The following is a 23,415-nucleotide window of genomic DNA, read 5'->3' as shown; positions in this document are numbered from 1 at the left end:
AAGTGGAAGGGACTTGCCTTGTCTCAGATGAAACTTTGGACTGCGGACTTTTGGATGAATGCTGGAATGAGTTAAGGCTTTGGGGGACTGTTGGGAAGGCACGATTGGTTTTGAAATGTGAGGACATGAGATTTGGAGGGGCTGGGGTAGAATGATATGGTTTGGCTGCGTCCCCACTGAAATCTCAACTTAAATGGTATCTCTCAGAATTCCCGCGTGTTGTAGGGGGGACCCAGGGGAGGTAATTGAATCACGGGGGCCAGTCTTTCCCGTGCTATTCTCATGACAGTAAGTCTCACAAGATCTGATGGGTTTATCAGGGGTTTCCACTTCTGCTTCTTTCTCATTTTCTCTTGCTGCCACCATGTAAGAAGTGCTTTCCGCCTCCCACCATGTTTTGAGGCCTCCCCAGTCATGTGGAACTGTAAGTCCAATTAAACCTCTTTTTCTTCCCAGTCTTGGGTATGTCTTTATCAGCAGTGTGAAAACAGACTAATACAACCAGATATATATTTTATTGCATTTTGCCTGTTTATAATATATATTGCAAAACAATAGATTCATTTTTGCCTTTCCAAATATAAAATTATTTTAATATTGAATATGCTTTTTCAAACTCTACAGCCCCCTCTCTCCCTCATTCCTTATGAGATTTTGATACACTTCTTAATGGGCAAGAGATCTTTCTCTTGAGAATCACTGAACCAAAACCCAATTTCTGAATTATTATTCAGGATAAAGTGCAATAACCATGACTGAAGAAACAGTATTCAATTAAAATACAGAAATTGTCAACTGAAAAATAGTGCATGACAGAATATTCCAACACTGTACTGAATATTTTCTGATTATTAAATCAAATTACTTAAACCTTATACTTGAAAATAATGCACATTGGTTTTTAAAATGACCTACTGAAACCACCATAAAATGTATCTTTTATACAGGTTAATTATAGTAACAAATCACGTTGCTTTACATTGTTAAAATAATATTTTCTTCAATTATATGACCTACAAAATTATACCCTTATTTTCCACTGATTCTCATATTTAAAATCAGAATTTTTAGATTTTTCTAAATAAATTTTCATCAGTTTTGACTTCACTTGCAACTTAGAGTTGAATCTATAAAGTATCGGATAAAAATTGCCTACTATGTAACAAATATTTCTCTGATGCCACAAGATTAAGATTTAATAGGAATATAAACTATTTCTATAAGTAATGTTGTACTTCAGATGCCTTTATTTTTCCAAATGATGGGATGAAACTTCTGTATACTCTGAAACTAGGATGATAATATAAATATCCAGCCAGGCACGGTGGCTCATCCCTGTAATCCCAGCACTTTGGGAGGCCGAGGTGGGCGATATCTTGAAGCCAGAAGACCAGCCTGGGCAATACGGTAAAACCCCACCTCTACTAAAAACACAAAAATGAGCCAGGCATGGTGGTGCATACCTGTAGTTCCAGCTACTTGGGAGGATGAGGCATGAGAATCACTGGAACCCAGGAGGTCGAGGCTGCCGTGAGCTGAGATCGCGCCACTGCACTCTAGCCTGGGTGACAGAGTGAGACTCTGTCTCAAATTAAAAATATATACATATATACGTACAGAGCTTTAAAAACAGTTTTGGAAAAAAATAGAGGTGCTTATTTCCCAAGTTTAAAAGTGGATCTCCTGTGCCTAAGTTAAACAGCCTGAAAAGAGAAAACCAAAAAGGCCAACCCCAGGACCCTGACTAAGGGCTTCAATAAAATATTTGAATGCTGTGGAAGTTTATTCCCATGCAAGGCACTTACTCCCAACAAGACACAACAGTTTAAAATTTTACAGCAGTGATACCAGGGAGGGGTCCCACTCCTACAGACGTCAGTATTCTGCATCGATATGCTTTGCAATAGTGTTCAACTGGATGTTGGAAGCTCCTTCATATATCGTGCCTTAAGCAAAAGGAAGCAGAAGGAACAATGAGGAGTTGGCGCATGGTTAAGACAAGAAATAGCTCTATAAACATCACCTTTGCGCTTGCTATAAAACAGTTACTAGTCACATCACTTGATGTCCCCTGAATATGGTACTATTTCACAGAGTAATTTTGACTAAGAGATGACAATTTCCCATTTGGTTTCTCGATGTCCAGGATCAGTATTAAACTGACTAAAGTGTAATCAAAAGTTGAAGATTTTGATTCTTCAACAATTGATGCATAAGCTCAGACTGTTATTTGTGGCAGTTTTACTAAAAAGCCTGTAGAGGCATTTAAAAAGGCAATTTGATATTTTTAAAAAATACAGAACAATTTTTTTTTGAAGGACGAGGTAAGAAAAAAATCCAGCCACATAAAGAGAGCCACTAAACATATACTGAAGAAATTAAAATTGCTTTTGCCTAGGATAAAATCAACAAATAAAACAGCCAAAATACCTACAGAGGCAAATAAAACAAAATGAAATATATAAAAAAAATCTATTTACCAATCTTTGCATCTCGGAAGTATTTCTCCACAGGGTAATCTTTGGTGTAGCCTACTCCCCCCATCCACTCGATACATTTACTCGTTGTTTGTCCTGCAATCTACCAAAAGCAAGCGCAAATCACACACTGAAACCACATAACTTATACATGATAAACACTTCTGGGTAACATTTTCAGCAACATGGATTCACTGTTAGTGGCACTGGAAGGACTAAAGTTATCTTCTAAACTAGCATTGTCTCTTCAGTCCCATTCTCCATACCATTTCTGTAAAACATCCTATTAATTCACAGAATCCCCATTTTCTTAAGAAATTAGAGCATTGTTCCCATGAATCTGCATGCTGAGAGATATCACTTATTCAGGAAATGTTTACTGGGGGCTTAACGGACGAGCTAGGGGACATTTCAAGCTGAGGACCAACATGTGGAAAGCCTCCAAGGGGAGAATGAACTCTTCAACTTCCAGCCCCTGAGACAGCCAGTGGGCTGGGATCGGGGTGATGTGTGAAAGGAGAATGGAGGAGCGAGAGACCCTGCAGAATGGCTCCTCAAGGACGTCCACATCCTAGCCCTCAGAGCTGTGAATATGCTGCCTTCCATGGCAACAGGGACTCTGCAGATGTGGGTAAGGATATGAGATGGAGAGATTACCCTGAATTATCTGGGTGGCTGTAATATAATCACAGGAGTCCTTATAAGGAAAAGGAGGAGGCAGGAGAGTTAGTCATGGAAGGTGATGTGACCAGAGACAGGAAGCAGAGTCAGAGAGAGATCTGAACATGCCACGTTGTTGGCTTTGAAGATGGAGGAAGGGGCTACGAGTCAAGGAATGTGAGCAGCCCCTAGAAGCTGGAAACAACTGTCCGCCAGAACCGCAGAAAGGCAGCCCCCGTATTCCAGTGAGACCCATTTCAGATTTCTGACCTCTAGAAGTGACAGAAAATGAAATTGCATTGTTTTAGGTCCCTGAGTTTTTGGTAATTTGTTATAGCAGCAATTGGAATCTAGTACGGAGAGAGTTCCATTTGTTGTGAGAAGCCACTGAAGGGTTAAAGCTGGAAGGTGACATGGCCTCACCGCCACTTTGAGAAAGGAGAGAGGCTGGATGGGAGGAAGCATCAGGGACCAGGAGGGCAGCGAGGTGACTGAAGTACAGAGGTGGTAGTGGAGAGGGAGACAAATACACCATTCAAGGAATCTTTTAGGGGTAGAATCATAGGAAATGATGCTGGACTCAATGTGGGGGGTGAGGGAAAGCAGGGTGTCAAGATGACGCTCAGGTTCTGATGGTGAAGCAGAAGTTGGACACGTTAGTCTGGAATTCAGAAAGCAGTTGAGGTAGGATATTTAAATTTATGGGCTGGAGAGGTTAAATGAGAATTTAAAGCCATGGAATGAATAAGATATGGCTGAGGCTGCGAAACAGCTGCCAAATGATTTGGCTCAATTCTCTAGCCACAGTCTAATGTGTTAGCTCTAGAAAGCAAATGTATGAGTAGAAAGTTTTAGACAATCTTTTCTTGGTGTTTTAAATCTGATTTGTTCATATGATGGACCCATCATCTTCCATGGCATTCACTTTGCCCGAACTTGACACCATAGGCATGACACCCTCATTCAGAGGAGGCTCAGCCATGGATTTGAGATGGGTGGTCTATCTGAGCTGGGCTACTCAACGAAACATTGAGACCTCACAGAATTCAAGTATGTTTTGCTATGGCAGTTTTCCTTTTTTGCTTTTCTATTATAAGAAATAAAAGTCCATGTTATCTTAACTTGAAAAACAACCAAAGTACAATCAACATTCCCAAGAGAAAATGTTAATAAGTATATATCTGAAAAAAAAAAAAAAGGCTGAATTACTTTTTCCTTTTTTTTTTTTTTTTTTACCTCTGATGCATAGTATTTGGCCATTGATGCTTCTTTTATGAATGGCTTTCCAGCTTCTAAAAGCCTAGCAGCGTTGTATGTTAGTAATCTTGCGGCTTCCAGCTGGGTGGCCACGTGAGCCACTTGGTGTTGGAGGCCCTGTAACAGTCAGGCCCAAGTTAGAGAATTATGATTTCAAAAAAGCACCTCAACCTCAATGTCCTGCCTAGATACACAACACTGACAGACTCAAAATATACCCCAAAGGAAATTTACATTCACGTCTTTTAAATACTTTAAAATGAGTAATCTAAAATGAAATGTCACACTAAAAGTATTGTTAAATCCTCTTTTCCTAGAAAAACTTCAAAGTTCATGTAATTCTTCATGATTTTCAAGATTTAAATAGTAAAGTATAACAAAGTTAGGTTTAAAAACTTGACTGTTACATTTAATAATTACTTCAACTCTCTTTTGATCAAAATTGAGCTTAAATGAAATCCTGGCACAGCAAAACTTTGAATATATTCTTTATTTGCTTGAATTAAGAAAATTTTGATTTTGTATATGGCTTCCAGGCATTAAAAAATGTTAGCTACAAAGTAATGAAGAATATTTGAAGCACCAATTAGTACCACCCTGAAATTTTAGAGGGTGATTAGGTCCACACTAAATATTTGCCAATGAAAGAAACAACAGTTAACTTAGTGAGCCGGAATACAAACATTAACATTTATAAACAATTTTCTGCAAATAACAGGCACAGATGTTTACTACAAACTGAAATGTTTCTCATGCCTAACCTATCCATCCACCCAGATAGTTATTGGGCACCTCTGAGATGGCAGGCACTGCCCTGAGTGATGGAGGCAGCACACTGAACATTACAGCCAGAGTTTCTTGTTCTCATGATTTATAATACATAGTCCAGCAGGGAGAACAGACAATTAAATAATTATAATAATGTGTGATGAATATTAAGACAATGAACCTTGATTAAGGCAATCACACACGAATCCCAGGAATGGCCTTTCCTAAACAAAAGGGAGGGACAAGTTGGAGAAAAACAGCACTGTTTGTTAATACCCTACAGATTCTTCTCTTTCTCTTTCTGAAATATGTGATACACACAACAATTTCGTATGTACAAAAAGAGACCATGTTCCGTATATGTAGGCTATGAAGCATAATAGTAAGTTAAACACCCACAAACTTATGTGCAGAGTCCATATCTTCTCCCCTGTGATTTATCTTTTCACTTTATGGCATATTTCAAGGAAAAAAACTTCCTAATCTTACCACCCATCTTATCTTTAGGATTAGTCCTTTTTGTGTCTGTTTACAAAAACCTTTCCTACCATGAGGTTATAAAAATATTCTCTGTTTTCTCCTAAAATCTGTGAAGTTTTGCTTTTAAGATCATGTCTTTATATCTGACATCCATTTTCTGTGTATGGTGTGAGGTAGGAATACAGTTTCATTATTTTCTCACATAGAAAGAATATTCCCACTCAGTGATCTGTAATGCCATTTCTATCATACATCAAATCTGCTACATGCGTGGGTCTATTTCTGGCTCTTCTGTTTTGTTCCATCAGTGAATTTGTCTGTTTCTATACAAGTATCACTGTTCTAGGAATTTGGCTTTTTATGTGGAACTCAGAGATTCTGATTATTTTTGCAAAATACATTCAGTTCAATTAAACTTACAGTCACCATCCATGCTGTCTATTCCATTTGTCACATTAAGTACTGAGAGAGGCAGGAAAGTGACTGAGGCATGTCTCCTGCTCTACAAGAACTCACCATTGCTGAATACTCGTTCCCTAACTACATTGTGAACACAAGGCCTGGCATGGAGAACATGCTAAATAAATCTATACTGAATAAACAATTGAAATTAATAAAGATGAATAGGCTGGTCTCTACCCTCAAGGACCATGTAGTCTCGAGGTCAGAAAGATATGAATGAATGCATGCAAAGCAAACATAAGATAATGTGTTAGAAAAAACTCTACTAACTTTAATCAAAGCATTATACAGCTATAATAATGTTGCTTTTTAAGATCAAAGTTTCTTCTCCTTGATGTGCTTATTTCACATAGCATGTCTCTATCAAAACATCTCATGTACCTCATAAATGTTTGTGGGTACCTGTGTACCCACAAAATTTTTAAAAAATAAATTAGGCCAGGCGCGGTGGCTCATGCCTGTAATCCCAGAACTTTGGGAGGCCAAGGCGGGCAGATCACAAGATCAGGAGATCGAGACCATGGTTAAATCTCGTCTCTACTAAAAATACAAAAAATTAGCTGGGTGTGGTGGCGGGTGCCTGTAGTCCCAGCTACTTGGGAGCCTCAGGCAGGAGAATGGTGTGAACCTGGGAGGCGGAGCTTGCAGTCAGCCGAGATAGCACCACTGCACTCCAGCCTGGGTGACAGAGCGAGACTCCGTCTCAAAAAATAAATAAATAAATAAATAAATAAATAAATAAATAAATTTTAAAAATCTAAGTGTTCTTTTAACTATCCATACTAGGCATCTCTAAAGATGTCATTATGATTACACCTGTTAGTATACTTGACCCCTTCTGTCTATTGATCTGTCTATATGCACAAGAACATAGTTTCCTGTGCATAAAGAAGATCAAAAGCCTCCTTTCAAAACGACCTTTACATTCTGTCTCTTTCACTGCAATCTTTGTGGTAGCTGGCTGAGAAAGTACTCTAGTATAATGAAAATTTGACTAGAAGCCAAGACAAAAAAAACCCTCTACTTTTGGCACCATATTAGCTTTATGACCTTGGGAACTCAGCCTCCGTGTGCTTCAGGTTCCTAGGCCTAAGATGGGAATGACAGCATGGGCTGTGGTAGGCACTGGCCAGGCCTGCCATGCTCAGTCCTTCTGGGTCTTGAACTGACTGTGCATGTCCACAGCCTCGTATCTCTACGCATGTGCAATCTGAGTGTGCTCGTAGGATGCCTAGTTGTTATTATAAACCTGAAGACAATGCAATATGACAGTTGGCAATGCAATCATAAATTGTACTTGGAGCCTAGAGCTGCTTAAGGGGAGGTTTTGCAACCATGTAAAGTAATTATTCTGAAATTTTAGGTGACATGCCTTCAGGTTGCCTAAAAGGTTTGGTAAGGTGCCACTCCAGGCTGCCCCCACCCTGGCAAGACCTCAAGGAGGGCAGGAAGAATACCACTGCCACCAAGGAATCCCCAGATTGCCTGGTGAGCTCTGAGAAGCCGCAGTACTGGACCAAATCAGTATTACCCAAGTGCTTGGCTGAGTGCACCTCATTTGTATTTAATGCAGCAAACTGTATCTTCCATGAGACGTAGGTGTCAAAGTACAGTCCTCTGAGGATTACCACATGGTTCTGGTCTGAATAGGGGACCCATAACAAGTGCTACCATTTACTGAGCACATGTTATACCCACGCAATGTGTGAAACACTTTATACATACCTCATTTAAAACTGGATAAGTAAGTAGTTTTACCTTTATTTTATAGATGAGGCAGTTTAAGACTAGGATGAGGTCACTTGCCTAAGGCCTAAAGCTGGTAAGTGAAAGAACCAGGATTTGAATCCAGGAAGTCTGACTCCAGACCCCCTGCCCTGAGCTTCTGAAGCAGTGAGGAGACAGCTTCATGGTGCTCACCAAGATATCCTGAATCATGCCATAGCTGGGCCTGAAGGACTACTGCTCTGCCCTTGGCAAAGATCAAGGCATTCACAAGTACACTCCCTGAGACCTATTCTTTCCTCCCCTACCCATCTCCCATTAAAATCTCCCTGAAGGGATTCCCTCCATGGATTTCAACACAGCCCTTCATTAACAGGAAGCTGGGGAAGTCCAGTGCAGCAGAAAGACCCAAATAATTACATACCTGAAAATCAAATAGTCTTTTGCCAAATTGTATCCTTTCTTTAATATATGGAATAGTGTAGTCAAAACATCCTTGCGCCAGGCCCAGCATCTGTTAAAAAAAAAAAAAAGATCAGAATTTCTTATTTTGTTACAAGTTTAATTATCCAAGTTGTAAATTCCTTCTAAATATAAATTGAATGATTGGTGTAGGGGAAGAACTGGAGATGCTGAGGTGGTGAGGTGTGTGTTAATAACACATCTTCACCCACTGCATTTGTAGAACTGAACTTCCAATAATTGGGAGAAAATTTTGAGTGATTTCATGTGAATATGGGCATATTTAATTCTAGCAGAGGTAAATCTCCCAGCAAGGTTGTGTTCACACAACCTTTTTAGGTTAAGGTTACTTTTTAGGAATCTTCTTTAAGCTTTGATTCTCCAGGTATAAAATGAGCCATAGAAGTTTTGCTCAGAACTGGCCTTGAAGACTATAGAGGAATGCCCTCCATTTCTTCTAGAAGTAAAATATGGAAGGTCACTTCTTAACTTTCTACCTTCCCGTCTATTTTGTATATGACTAGGATTAATGACAGCTTCAATGAGACGGCATTAGAACATAAGAGAGCAGTGGTTGTGAACCCGAGCTGTACCATAGAATCATTTGGGGAACCTGATTTAAAACAATACTGATACCCAGGCCTAATGACTGAATCCAAATCTTGGGAGTAGAGTAGGTGGAGGAGTGTGACCTAAACCTCAACTCTGTAAAACTCCTTAGGGACTTAATATACAGCTAGGGTTGAGAACAATGGATAGAAAACATCTAGTAAAAACATTAATTTACACAGGACGTGGTGACAATTTTAGCTGAACTGTCTCACTGCTAACCAACTTTCATATCTATTATATGATTCAAGCTTAGAAATGGTTTCTAAATTTCAACATTAGGTCGCCATTAAATCACTAATTATGTCAAATTATAGTTTTAGAAAATCAATAGCTAAAGCTTTTGGGGGAAATGCCCAGCAGACTTATCAATTTATTTCATTAGTATTCATTCACATTTTCTTTTAGTCTTTTATTTTGAACTCTCTAGAGAACAGAATAACACGTTAAAAATTAAAGACACAAGAAAACCACAAACCCCAAATTCAAATGAGGCAGCAGACTCACTGCACTCTTGGCTGTGAGATAAGATGATGTAACTATACCCTTACAGCTAAAATTTGTACATAAATAATACCCTATATTGACATGAAGACTGAAATGATCAGTTATCCATCAAAATGGGCTTTTCTGCCTCAGTAAAATGTTTCTACTACAAACACTGAAAAACTGAATTCTCTCTGCCTGCAAGGTTTCGAGGACAGATGCCTTCAGTTCACTGTTACACTCCATGTGCCTCTCCCTCTCAAAGGCATCCACTGAGATAGTAACTACCTGACCTTAACTTTTAATTAGGTTATTAGATAACTAGGAGTAATTAGACTGAAGCCCAGGCTGTGTATTTTATTGCCAGAACATCTATATTATTTATATGTCTGAAAAAAATGAGATCTAGTATTGTAGTTTTTAATGTCATATCTAACTAAGTTGAATCACAGAAAAACTTTTAAGAGAACTGATAAAACAATATTCTTTAGTGACACACTGTCTAGCATTGTAGGAAAACTGGACTGAGTTTTGGTCTAAAAATAGTTAGCAAAGTAACAGCAGCAGAAAAAATCTAGGGTAATAATCTAATATTTATTCCAATAGCTTATATGTAACATCTTCAAAATTGAAAAGCTCTAAGTTCTTGAGTTTTGTATAATCACTGATTAAAAATATACTCCACAAAGGCCGGGCGTGGTGGCTCATGCCTGTAATCCCAGCACTTTGGGAGGCCGAGGTGGGTGGATCACGAGGTCAGGAGATTGAGACCATCCGGTCTAACACGGTGAAACCTCATCTCTACTAAAAACACAAAAAATTGGCTGGGCGTGGTGGCGGGTGCCTGTAAGTCCCAGCTACTGGGGAGGCTGAGACAGGAGAATGTCAGGAGAGGCTGAGGCAGGAGAACCCAGGAGGCGGAGCTTGCAGTGAGCCGAGATCGCACCACTGCACTCCAGCCTGGGCAACAGAACGAGACTCCATCTCAAAAAAAAAAAAAAAAAAAAAATATATATATATATATATACACACACACATATATATATATATACTCTACAAAAATGACACTAAAGTAAAGCCAAAGACTTTATTCATTTTGTTAATCTGGAAAATAACTGATATTACTTAATAGAAAAATGCAATATACATTATGAAAGCCAAATTTGGTAAAAAAAATTTTTGAATACTTCTCATTTTATGTATCTACTTAACTGTGGCTATTTTATTTCATGTGTCGCCAAAAAAACTGCCCAGTTTTCACATGCAAAACAGTAAGCAACAAATCTTTTATTAACTATAGATAAGAGATCTTTACTACACAGTGGAATGAATATTATTTATTCTTAATGTAAAAAATTCCTTCCAGAATGAATTTCATGCTTTGAAAAGTTGATTTTTTTTAAAGTGCCGTATTTAATTTACAACACATTTTAAAAGTTATCGGTTCAGGTATTAGATAATACTTTAATGTTCTCAAAGCAGAAACACTGTTACCACCAAGCCATTTTTTGGTTCTATGGACACTTACATAATTGACCAAAAGGGAATTTGAAAGAAATAATAAGCCATTCTATCCCTCATGTAAGGGAACGGTGCCATCTTGTGTCCACCACAAGCTTCCAAATATTCATTGGTCTCATTGCATGTTTTTCTTTTCACAGTTTAATTGACTCGCATCATGGAAGAGTTTAAATCTGACTTACCTGTGCAGCGATTCCTATTCTACCTTCATTAAGACTCCCTATGGCATACTTATAGCCATGTCCAATTTGTCCCAAGATATTGGTTTCTGGAACCTGAAAATACAAATGTGCACTTATTTCTCAGTTTCATTTTACATGATTCATTTTGATTATATATTTGTAAGTATGCACAGACTCTCAATTTGTGTGCTAGCCCTCTCATAGAACTTGCCGGCACCTGCAAGTGCCCTCTACACTGTTTCCCACAGCTCTCTGAGGAAAACGACTCAAGTCCATGCTGTTTGTGATTGCATCCTCCAGAGCCTCGCACAGGTATTGAATGGATGAGTGAATGTAGAGTAAGGGAATCTCATAGAATTCATCAATAACATAAATTAATACTTTCCCCCCCCAATTCTTATCTGTAGGCTACAGTGTGAGATAACATATTAGGAATTACAAAGATCTGCAAATACTTGCAAAAACAAGTGTAGTAAGCCCTTCTGCTGTTGAGACCATTCATCCTCATAAAAATAAACTGTGGGGTATATGTGTGTGTGCATGTGTGTACACAGGTGTATGCACAAGAAAGAGGAAGAGAGAAGAAACAGACTAAAATGCTTATTCATAGTTTAAAAAAATAAAGAATTAAGAATAATAAAAAACTATACTTAGTTCTGTAATATGGGTAGTTGGGGCAGAGAGCAGGGAAGAACGGAGAAAGAAATGGGAAAGCAAGAATGAGGAAAACAGTTGGGGTGAAGTAGTGAGGCCCCAATGACATCTGTAAAGACATCCTCCCCCTCGCTCCCCACAGCCATGCAAAAAAAGATCAAGCTCTGTGATGAGTGGTGGAAAAGCCGACACCACCTGCCCCACCTACAGAGAGTTCTCCAGCACCAGCACTAACGTCCGCGATCTTCTGCTGCTCACGTTTAATAGCCTGGCTGTTTGCGCTCTCACTGAGCAACACCCCCATCTTGTGGCCTTTAGTGCACTGACACCAGACTTCCTTCTCTGCAGCTCCATTTGGTTCACAAGTCTCAAGCTTACGAAGTATACGTGGTCAGAAGTACGTAAGTTATAAAACATAAATGGGATGAATTCTTGGCACTTGCTTCCCAGGACAGCTTCTGGGCAGAAAGGTTTCCACTTTTGTGAAAAGTACATTTATCTGGTCATGACTAAAGAGCACTGTTCAGGGTTTTACAAAATACTCTCCTGCGTGTGCTTATAGCCACTTAATATTTTGACACCTGTCTTGCACACCTCCTGTGGTTCCATGCAAGGCTTATTTCACATCAGTCTTTTACCGATTAGTCTAAGATACCCACCTTGACATTTTCGAATGTTAATGGGCAGGTGGAAGAAGCTCTGAGCCCCAATTTGTTTTCAGGTTTCCCTATATGAAGGCCCGGAGTATCACGATCTACTAAGAAGGAGGTAATTCCCTTATATCCCTAAAAAAAAGAATTAAAACACTATTACCACTTGGATTTATAAAACGCCTTGTTTCTAAAGAGTTTAAGTAAAAAGAAAACTAAAAATGGACTTTAGTAATAAATACTAATGGACTCAGAATTGCAACATGGGCATTATGAAACGAGAGCAACTAGAGGACATTAGATCCAAACTATAGAACCTTACCATTTCTTTCACTTTTTCAGAGACCATCATAAATATTAAAATGATTATTACACTATTATATAATCATGAGACTGCCATGTTCTCAATTTAATTTTACTATATAAAGTTTTAGGCCTGGTGCGGTGGCTCACGCCTGTAATCCCAGCACTTTTGGAGGCCGAGTCGGGCGGATCACCTGAGGTCAGGGGTTTGAAACCAGCCTAGCCAACATGGTGAAACAACGTCTCTACTAAAAATACAAAAATTAGCTGGGTGTGGTGGCAGGCACCCGTCAGGAGGCTGAAGCAGGAGAATTGCTTGAACCCAGAAGGCGGAGGTTGCAGTGAGCTGGGATCACGGCTTGTACTCCAGTCTAGTCAACTAGAGCGAAACTCCGTCTCAAAAAAAAAAAAAGTTTTAACAATTTAATTCAATTGTTACATTAGTGAAAATACTGCATTTACTGGTGAAAAAATGTATTTATTATTTTGCTATATGTCTATTTTCCAACTGAATAAAATATTCTTAAAAATAAATGTACTAAATAGGTACTTAAATTCTTCATTACTAAACAGAAAATTGGAAATTCAACAAAATTAAAGATTAGGGCCGGGTGCAGTGGTTCACGCCTATAATCCCAGCAATTTGGGAGGCCGAGGCAGGCAGATCATCCGACGTCAGGAGTTTGAGACCAGCCTGGCCAACATGGCAAAACTCTGTCTCTACAAAAAATGCAAAAATTAGCTGTGCATGGTGGTGCGCACCTGTGGTCTCATATATTTGGGAGGCTGAGGCAGGAGAATTGCTTGAACTCAGGAGGAGGAGGTTAAAGTGATGTGAGATCACACCACTGCCTCCAGCCTAGGAGATACAGCGAGACTCCATATAAAAAAAAAAAAAAGAGAAAGAAAACAAAAAAGATTAGCTTCCTACATAACACATTAGGAGCTAAGTAACAATTGGTCCTCCACAAACAGTCATCCCTCCATATCTGTGGGGGAGTGGTTCCAGGACCCCCCATGGATACCAAAATCTGACAGTGCTCAAGTACCTTACATAAAATGGTGTAATATTTGCATATAACCTATGCACATGCTCCGGTAGACTCTAAATCATCTCTAGATTATTTGATACCTAATATAATACATGCACGTCACTTTATTCACGTGAATTCAATATGGTACTTGGCGCAAAGCAAATTCAAGTTTTACTATTTGGAACTTTGCAGAATTTTTTTTTTTAACCAAATATTTTCAATCTGGAGTTGGTTGAATCCACAGATATGGTGGGCCAATTCTAATTAATAATTTTGTCAACTATTTACTTTAGGAGATTAATGAAGTGAAAAAATGCCAGCTCAAGTCTGACATTTTCAGTACTGAGAAGACTAAAGAGTTCAAGATGAAGTCCTAAAAAGGAAACAAAAGGAGGAAAAGATAAAGAAAGAGAAGAGAAGGGGTTTGGAAAAAGAAAGAAATTTCGTTTTCAAACTTACAATGGTAGGGTCTACATTCGCCATCACCAGAAAGAGCCCTGCGTGCTCAGCACTGCTGATCCACATCTTTGATCCATTGAGGACATAATAATCTCCCTCTTTATCAGCTCTTGTCTTCAAAGCAAATGAGTCACTACCTGCTCCAGCCTCTGAAAGGCAGAAACTTCCTACCTACATATGGGAGAAAAAAATGTCCAAATTAATAACTGTATTTATACTCTGTATAACAAATACTTATGGAAAAATGGACATTTGTAAATCAAATCTTTAGCTGCTTTTTAAAAAAGCCTACATTTATGAAAATAGCAATGGTGTTCTGAAAGTATGACTTTCCAAAAACATACCCTATTTGTCCAAGACAAATTTAAAGACTTATGAACACATACTCATTGAAATTGATTTTAATAATTACAGTAGAAAGACATCACAATGTAAATGAAACCATCAACAAAGGTATTAGAAAATATAATTAGGACAAAAATAAATAATTTTATTATCTGATGATTATTTTCTAAATTTCCAACTGGCAAATAAGAGGTAGAGTGTGCTTTTTCAGCAGCATTAATTTATCGAGCATTGCTTGAATTAATGATACTGCATTGTGGTCTTGGATAGTAAAGTCGACATTGCAGCTACTTTTTTCCTGAAAATATTGTAAACTTACTAAAGATTAGATCCATTAGATCAACAATTCATCTCAACTCACTTTTTCTGTAGTGAGCTGAGGCAAATAGGTGGCCTTTTGTTCTTCTGTTCCATGTTTTCTAATCAGTGTGTTAATTAGTGTGTTCTGGATCTCACAAAAGACAGCCACGGATGCATCAACTTTGGCTAATTCCTCTATCACGAGCACAGTGGATAAAAATGAAGCTCCTGTGCCTCCATATTCTGGGTCAACTTCAATACCCATCAACTAAAGAAAAAACAAGGCAACATAGATTAAGAAAGCTATTTTTATATGGGGAAATTTCTTGCAAGAACAAGTTAAAAAATAAACTTAACCATATTTATTCTTTTTTTTTTTGAGACAGTCTTGCTCCATCTCCCAGGCTGGAGTGCAATGGTGCGATCTCAGCTCACTGCAACCTCCACCTCCTGGGTTCAAGCAATTCTCCTGCCTCAGCCTCCCAAGTCACTGGGATTACAGGTGCCCACCATCACACCCAGCTAATTTTTTTTTTTTTTTTTGTAGTAGAGATGGGGTTTCGCCATGTTGGCCAGTCTGGTCTCGAACCCCTGACCTCAGGTGATCCACCCACCTTAACCTCTTAAAGTGTTGGGATTACAGTCGTGAGCCACTGCACCCAGCCACCATAATTATTCTTAATTTTAAAATTTTGTATGTATATTTTAATTTGGTATGGCAATTTTGCCATAAGTAACAAAAAAATCTGTAACAGAAACTGTATATTTGAAAAGGATAAAATTATATGCTATCATTTGCTTCCTTTTGGGATTCAAAAAATAATGAGAGGTAAAATGCTTTAAAGGGTAGCTTAATGGAATGAGAAAATATCTTATATAAATATACTTAAATGACCTTTCTTGCTAAGAACTGTTGTTGCCTGCTTAAAGAAGGTAGGTGGGGCTTTGGTTATGCTGATTTCAATGTAATAAGGAAACAGAAGAAAATAACCTACTCCTCAATGGGATGTCTATAGTTTCATTTGGCAAAGTTTCTTCTAGTCAGGCTCTTTCACCTTGACTTTTTCAGCCAAGTTAATAATTGAATGACCATTCCTTTTACGCCACCTTCATAAGTTCAGGATGGTTAGCAGAGAACATGTGGTGGTGTTTGCTAGAGCTACACTAGCCAAAGCACGAGGGCCTGGTAAACACGACCAGTGCCAGCCAAGCCTTTCCAACGACCCCGTTCCATCATTACTGAAACTCACATAGTACTCTCAATTTCACGAAGAGAATGTGTGCATGTGTGATTCAAAACCCACAGCTGTTAATAGAAGGATAATTCTCTTAGTCTCTCTCTAGACATTCCTAGAGTCACACTATGCTGCAGTCAGGGCTGCGGCTGTTACATTTTGGGCTACAACAGGAAAACAGAACCAGAAATGGGGGCGACTGAATGAGGAGAAAACCAGAAACGAGGAAGAACGGAAGGATCTGGGTTTGCCTGAGGACTGAGGAGGGCACTCCGGAAACCTCATTACAATGTCTTGAACAGATGTCAGAGACATTGCTTCTCTAAAAAAGTCACTAATCTCTCCCAAAGTGGAAATATTGTTTTTGCAAGCCATTATGCCAGAAACCCAGGACAATGGGAGTGAGGAGGCAGGTGAGGCTGCATCTGCACAGGAGCGGTTTGTGGAGATGAGTAGCAGGGTGCAGGCAATGCATCACTCTGCAGACAGCCCCGCTGCAGGAACAACCACCGCAGGGGAGATCTCACACTGTGAAACCGTGAGACTGCTCCCAGAAGCCTAGAGGGTCTGCAAGCAATAGAAATAAAACCTGGCTGAGAAATGGACTCACAGAGTCCATCTGTTCTCCACATCGGCCTCCTGTTTGACCACTATAGCTCCACATAAGATTCCATTTTCCCAAGAGTTTGACTGCTAAAAGAAAGATGGAAGAATCACTACTACACACGGTATAAAAAAGCTGGTTGCTTTAAAACAGAAATAAATAAAACTATCTAGCTAAGTGGCAATGGTTATTTTTCAAACCGGATGGCAGACAAGATTTAGGCCAACGGCTCTGAATAGCAGCCACTTGTTCTAGGACATCTTTGGTATTAAAAATTAAAAAAAAAATTTATACCTCTGCAAAAGTGAGAAATGATGAGTGTAGTGATTTTAAAAATGTTCTTCTAGAAGCCCCTATGCTAATAGCCTCTCCCCCTACTCACAGTGAGAGCGGTTTTACTTGTATCTATTTCATACGTTGTATTTCCATTAAAGAGCTGTGTCACTTGGAAAGATGGGGATCTGTTGCCCGGTTAATGTGGAATTCATGTATCACCTCTGCTTCTAAGTTTATCACTTATATAGAGCTTCAGGTAGAATATAAACTATGCTATGAAGTTTCACTATCTAAAGTAGGGTTTCTTCACGGTGGCATTGGGTTGGATAATTCCTGTGCACTGCAGGATGTTGAGTGGCATCCCTTGTCTCTATCCCACTGATGCCAGTAGCACGCCTTAGCTGTGGCAACCAAAGATGTCCCTAGACGTTGCCCAATGTCCCCTGGAGGGCAAAACTGCCCCCAGTTGAGAACCACTGGTCTAAAGATACAAATAAATTACCATCTTACTTCCAAACTTTTCCTTAAAATATACAGTATTTCTAATTAAAAAATGTTAATTCCATTTTTAAAAACTTTTAAGTACATAAATATCAAGTAGGATTTCAACCAAAAAAAGAAAACAGATAATTTTGACTGGGAAATGCAGGGTTCATTATGCTATCATTACAGTCCCTGAATTTAAAAATATGCCTATATTTTAACACCAAAATGTTTTTATAGAAGCTTGAAAGTGGAAGAATTATGAAGTATACCCCTTGTTGAAATAATCCTTGTATTACTGATTTCTCCATTTTCGAATTTTCATCCATGGTTGAAACCAAAGGTGCAATTTGTTCCTGAGCAAATTTTTTAACTGTAGGAAAAAGAATTACTGATAAGTCTATGTTAAAGTGACAGTCACATTAATAGTTTGCTGACAAAATTTTACATTTTAACTAAGTTAAAATATACACAGGTACCCTTCTTATATTTTAAAAATAGAATTTATAAAGTTTTCTTTTTAACATAGAAAGGTGTAGTTCCCCATATCCCTTTGTAACTCTTGATGACATTACAAAATGAATGATATGTGTAGTGGTGCAAAAACACAAGCAATAAAGGAAGCACAAAATGAAAAATGAAAGCCATTTCCACTCTACCCAAAGGTGACTAATTTTAAATTTATTATGTATTCTTTCTGAAAACTTTTCTTTGAAAATCATCTATACTTACCTGTACACATACATGTTCACACAAAAGAATCATGAGATACACACTGGTGTGCGCCGTGCTTCCACTCAACTATATCTTGATGATCTTTCTATGTCAGCATATCCCATCTAACCTGGTCCTTTTCATAGCTGTGTGGCCATACAGAACAGGGTTTCCCCACCTTGGCACTACTGACATTTTGGGGCAGGTGAGTCTTTGTTGTGGGGCTGTCCTGTGCATTGCAGGATGTTGAGCAGCATCCCGGCCTCGACCCCACTAGCTGCCAGGAGCATCCCCCACTTCTAAGTTGTGGCAATCAAAAATGTCTCTAAATATTGCTAAATGTCCTCTGGGGGCAAACTTGCCCCCACTGAAAACCACTGTTTCATTTTTTAATGTTTTTAAGACTTAGATGCATTTAGAAATCATTTTGATGAAAATGCCTTCTTAAGTTTACCACCAACGTAATACCAAGTCAGTATAAGAGAAGGCAACCGGGTTCAGTGCATGCGGCCTGCTTCAGTGTTCCTTCATTTCTGCACACGCAACTCCCATTATGTAGAATCTCTTCCCTTCCCTTGTCCAGCTGGCCAACTGCACTTTGTCCTTCATGGTACAGCTCAAGCTCCACACTCTCTGGGAAGCCTTTCCTGACTGCTTCCTTAGCCCACTTCTGCCACACCTAGCAAATTCTAGGCATTCTCTGCTTTGCTCCCCAAATACCTCCATGACATTTACCATGTTATTCTGCAACTATTTCCTTTGTTTGACTGTCTTTGCCACCAGACTCTGAGTTCCTTAAAAGCAGTGATTTTTTTCTTGCCCATCTTTATTCCTTCTGTGCTTAGACTAGGTGGATACTAAAGAAATAAATATGACTGAAGACAGAGAATCAAGATACTCTAATCAAATTCTTTGATTTATGTAAACTATTTAACCACTCACCCTGTTTTTCCTTAGAGCTATCCCAAACTCACTTCCCCGAGACCATATCTAAAAGGTGAGGGAGCAAAGGAAAATAAATTTACTATCTGGGCGCAGTGGCTCATGCCTGTAATCCCAACACTTTGAGAGGCCGAGGTTGGTGGATCACCTGAGGTCAGGAGTTTGAGACCAGCCTGGCTAACATGGTGAAACCCTATGTCTACTAAAAATACAAAATTAGCTGGGCGTGGTGGCACATGCCTGTAATCTCAGCTATTTGGGAGGCTGAGGCAGGAGAATCGCTTGAACCCAGGAGGCAGAGGTTGCAGTGAGCCGAGATAGTGCCATTGCCTTCCAACCTGGGCAAAAAGAGCAAAACTCCATTTCAAAAAAAAAAGAAAGAAAAGAAATTTACTTATTGTGAAAGAGTTCTAAGACAGTGCCAAGATTCCCAGCCGCTGGTGTATACATGTCCTCTCTCAGTTATTCAAACATGAATCTAAGTGCGGCTCTGAAGGGATTTTACAATTAAGCTCCCAAGTCAGCTGAACTTAAAACAGGGAGATGATAGTTGGTGGGCCTGACCTAATCAGGTGAGCCCTTAAAAAAGGTGGGGCTCTTTCTGGTGAAACAGGTTTTAAGGATGAGAGAGACTTGATGCTGGGAGGGAGAGTTACTGGTTTTGAAGATGGAGGGAGCCACATGGAAAGGAATACAGAGGCCTCCCGGAGTTGGGGACAACCTCTGGCTGACAGCCAGCTGGGCAACCAGACCTCAGCCCTGCAACTGCAAAGAACTGCATACTGACACAACCATGGGAGCTTGGAAGGACCCTGAGCTCTGGACGAAAACACAGCCCAATGGACACACTGATGTTGACCTTCTGAGACCCTGAGCCTGGACTTGCTCCAGCTGGACTTCTGACCTACAGAACTGTGAGCCACTACACAGGTGCTGTTTTAACTTGTTAAGTTTGTAGTGATTCAATACCAAGCAATAGAAAACGAATACACTTACCATCCATATTCTCTAAGAACAACATTCTGATGTTCTGCTACGGATTTTTAAATAGATCATAATTTTACACCTATAGCTATACCTATAAATAAATGAATGCAAACTGCTTTAAGGTTTAGTGGTATACAACTTCTGCTTCATTCGGGCTCCCTGTTTCAACCACAGGTGTTTCATAGATAAAGGTAAAATTGAAATTCCAAGTAAAGTATGAAAACCCACTATCTAGGCTGGGCATGGTGGCTCATGCCTGTAATCCCAGCACTTTGGGAGGCTAAAGAGGGCAGATCATGAGGTCAGGAGATCGAGACCATCCTGACTAACACGGTGAAACCACGTCTGTACTAAAAAACAAAATACAAAAAAACTAGCCAGGCGTGGTGGCACGTGCCTGTAGTCCCAGCTACTCAGGAAGCTGAGGCAGGAGAATTGCTTGAACCCAGGAGGCAAAGGTTGCTGTGAGCCGAGATTGCGCCACTGCACTCCAGCCTGGGTGTCAGAGTGAGACTCCATCTCAAAAAAAAAAAAAGAAAGAAAGAAAGAGAAAGAAAACCCACTATCTAAAGAAAAGTGGAATATAAATGTACTTCTAACTCTGCAAGGCTATATAAGAAACTGGTAACAAGGTGGCAAGAACTGGGGAACTACAGAACATGGGCAGGAGAGTCTTCACTTTTAAATACATAGCCTTTTATCCTGTTGTTTTAATATTGGATATGCATTGCTTTTCTTCAAAAAGAATTTATGTCCAAAAAAACTACATTCACAAATTTAGATGAACATATCTTTCAATCCTGTCATATGTGACTTCATATTGTAGACCCAATTCATGACCAGAGGAATAATAAGGTGATATTTTTCCAGCTATTCAGGAGGCTGAAGCAGGATAGCTTGAGCCCAGAGGTGGGGCTGCAGTGAGCCATGATTGCACCACCACGCTCCAGAGATCCTGTCTGGGGAGAAAAACGTGACGCTGATAAATTTACTTACCTGAACTCTTTATCATCATTTCCTCATCTGTAAATGTTTGCAGGGGAGCAAAGTGTATTCCATTATTTGTTATATTGAGTAGAGCTTCTGACTGGGAAGATTTTGAGACATGAGGAGGAATCTTCCAAGAAGACAAACAAGTCGGGAAATTTCTTCTTAGCTGTAGGGAACATACACACACAAAAGAAAGGTACTTGAATATCGTTTTCTTTGGGAATAACTTTATAACCCATTCTTATATTTCATGTTACCAAAATAAGGAAACTTAACCTAGCACATTTTTAAATTCAGTCTTTTAAACATAACACAAATTAGTTTGTTAACATGATGTGATACCTTCTTTATCCAGCAATGAGCTGTTTTAAATAAACAAATTTCCCAGATAATTAACTTTTACCAATCAAGGAGACAGAACTTTCTCAAAAGATTTCATTCTCCAATGTATTTCACATTTCACTGACATTTTAGAAAGGGAAACTGGAACTATAGCACCACTGATGTCTAAAACTCACCATTATCAAGAGCCTTCTCTTGTGAGGGCACAGAGCTACCTGCCCTTCCCTGCCCGAGTGGGCCCAGGGAGCTGGGGAGGACATAGAGCTACCTGCCCTGCACTGAGGGAGCCCAGGCAGCTGGGCTTTTGTAATTTCCGTGGCTATTTTTTTTTTTTCAGCATCTTACAGGCAGCATAAAGATTAAGAAAATAAGCTCTGAAGTCTGAAAGAACCAGTTTCAAATCCTAGCTTCTGATATTTATGTGATCTTGGGCAAGTGATTTTTAACCTCTCAGTTAAAAGCTCTCAGAGTCTCAGTTTCCTTACCTGTAAAATGCAGGTACCAACCTCTTGGAGTTTTGTGAGGATTAGTAATACCATCCATAAAAGGGCTGAACATATAGTAAGAGCTCAATACACTGCAACGACTATTTCTATACAACTGCTAAGAGCACAGAAGTGGAGGTGGGCATCATAGAAACAGCAGTAGTGACGATCTAGTTAAACTGCCAGCCAGCCATCATTGCTTGCCATGAGAGTGCCTTCCTGGTGTAGTGTCCCAAATCCTTTAACAAATGCAGTAACATACTGAAATATATTTTCTGAGTAGTTTTGATTACACGCTGAAAAGTCAAGAAAAAGAGAAACTGTGAATGAGTCACGTTTGAAACCACTGTCAATCTTTGCTGCATGCTGGTCAATCTTTGCAACTATGTGCCTAGGAGCAGACATAATCTGCTCTGGATTCACCTGGGAACAAGAAACAGTGGCCAGTCATAAGAAAAGTGGTATGCATCTCAATTTTCCTAGCTAATTGTTTTGTTTTGTTTTCAGAAGTAGGAGTCAGTTTGGGGCAAAGTTGCATGGAACATTTTTTCTCATTAAAGACAGAGTTGGGACAGGAAAACTTTGGGCTAGAAAGGAAACAAAGGGGACATAAGGTATTTTCTCCTTGATGAGATGGACAGGAAGAATTAAAAAGAAGGGTAAAGGAGAAGTGAGGTAAGAATCGAAGTGCAAACAGCTCAAGAAGGGGAAGAACGCTGCTAGCAGCAGCAGGAGAGAATGGTCAGTGGCAGCTGGCACGAAGAAAGAAAGAAGAAAGGGGGAAAGAATGGAAATTGGAGGCCGGGCATGGTGGCTCACGCCTGTAATCCCAGCACTTTGGGAGACCGAAGTGGGCGGATCATCTGAGGTCGGGAGTTCGAGGCCTGCCTGACCAACATGGAGAAACCCCGTCTCTACTAAAAATACAAAATTAGTGGGGCGTGGTGGCGCATGCCTGTAATCCCAGCTACTCGGGAGGCGGAGGCAGGAGAATCACTTGAACCCAGGAGGCAGAGGTTGCGGTGAGCCTATATTGCATGATTGCACTCCAGCCTGGGCAACAAGGGCGAAACTCCGTCTCAAAAAAAAAAAAAAAAAAAAAAAAAAGAATGGAAATTGGAGAAGGAAGAGAGGTAAGCATGGGGGCCAAGTCTGCTCACTGGCTGGTGGTGGAGCCTTGAATGGGGTTCTTGATATATATTTGAATGAATGAAAGAATGTGTCAACTAGTCTTCTTCACAAAATGCTCATGAAACTTACCTATTACATTTCAAAAACTATAATACATTGCCCACATTTCTTATTTCTAAGGGAGATTATTTACTTCACCAAACCCATGACAGAATTCTATGTGTCTGTTAGTTGATATATCACCTTTGTACCTAAGTTTATCTTTAAGAGAAAGCTCACGAGGCTGGGTGCAGTGGCTCACACCTGTAGTCCGAGCACTTTGGGAGGCCGAGGCAGGTGGATCAGTAGGTCAGGAGTTCAAGACCAGCCTGGCCAAGATGGTGAAACCCCAT

The 23,415-nt window shown here is 39.6% G+C and overlaps 1 protein-coding gene across 1 annotated transcript in view; it reads right to left on the bottom strand.

Annotated features, from left to right (window-relative positions):
- Positions 1-496: 496 nt before the first annotated feature.
- Positions 497-23,415, bottom strand: part of ACADSB (acyl-CoA dehydrogenase short/branched chain) — a 49,749-nt gene continuing 26,830 nt past the window's right edge. Inside the window, exons 2-11 of the mRNA XM_054503129.2 lie at positions 21,072-21,231; positions 17,705-17,805; positions 14,896-15,102; positions 14,190-14,360; positions 12,403-12,528; positions 11,090-11,182; positions 8,254-8,343; positions 4,374-4,511; positions 2,481-2,580; positions 497-1,946 (exon numbers count right to left, since the gene is read on the bottom strand). Of these exons, the coding sequence (XP_054359104.1) occupies positions 1,876-1,946; positions 2,481-2,580; positions 4,374-4,511; positions 8,254-8,343; positions 11,090-11,182; positions 12,403-12,528; positions 14,190-14,360; positions 14,896-15,102; positions 17,705-17,805; positions 21,072-21,231 (1,257 nt within the window). The 3' untranslated portion in view covers positions 497-1,875. The remainder of the gene's footprint in view (positions 1,947-2,480; positions 2,581-4,373; positions 4,512-8,253; positions 8,344-11,089; positions 11,183-12,402; positions 12,529-14,189; positions 14,361-14,895; positions 15,103-17,704; positions 17,806-21,071; positions 21,232-23,415) is intronic.

The sequence above is a fragment of the Pongo pygmaeus genome, chromosome 8, assembly GCF_028885625.2.
Source record: "Pongo pygmaeus isolate AG05252 chromosome 8, NHGRI_mPonPyg2-v2.0_pri, whole genome shotgun sequence".
Lineage (NCBI taxonomy): Eukaryota > Metazoa > Chordata > Mammalia > Primates > Hominidae > Pongo > Pongo pygmaeus.
This window is presented reverse-complemented; position numbering and strand designations above follow the sequence as displayed.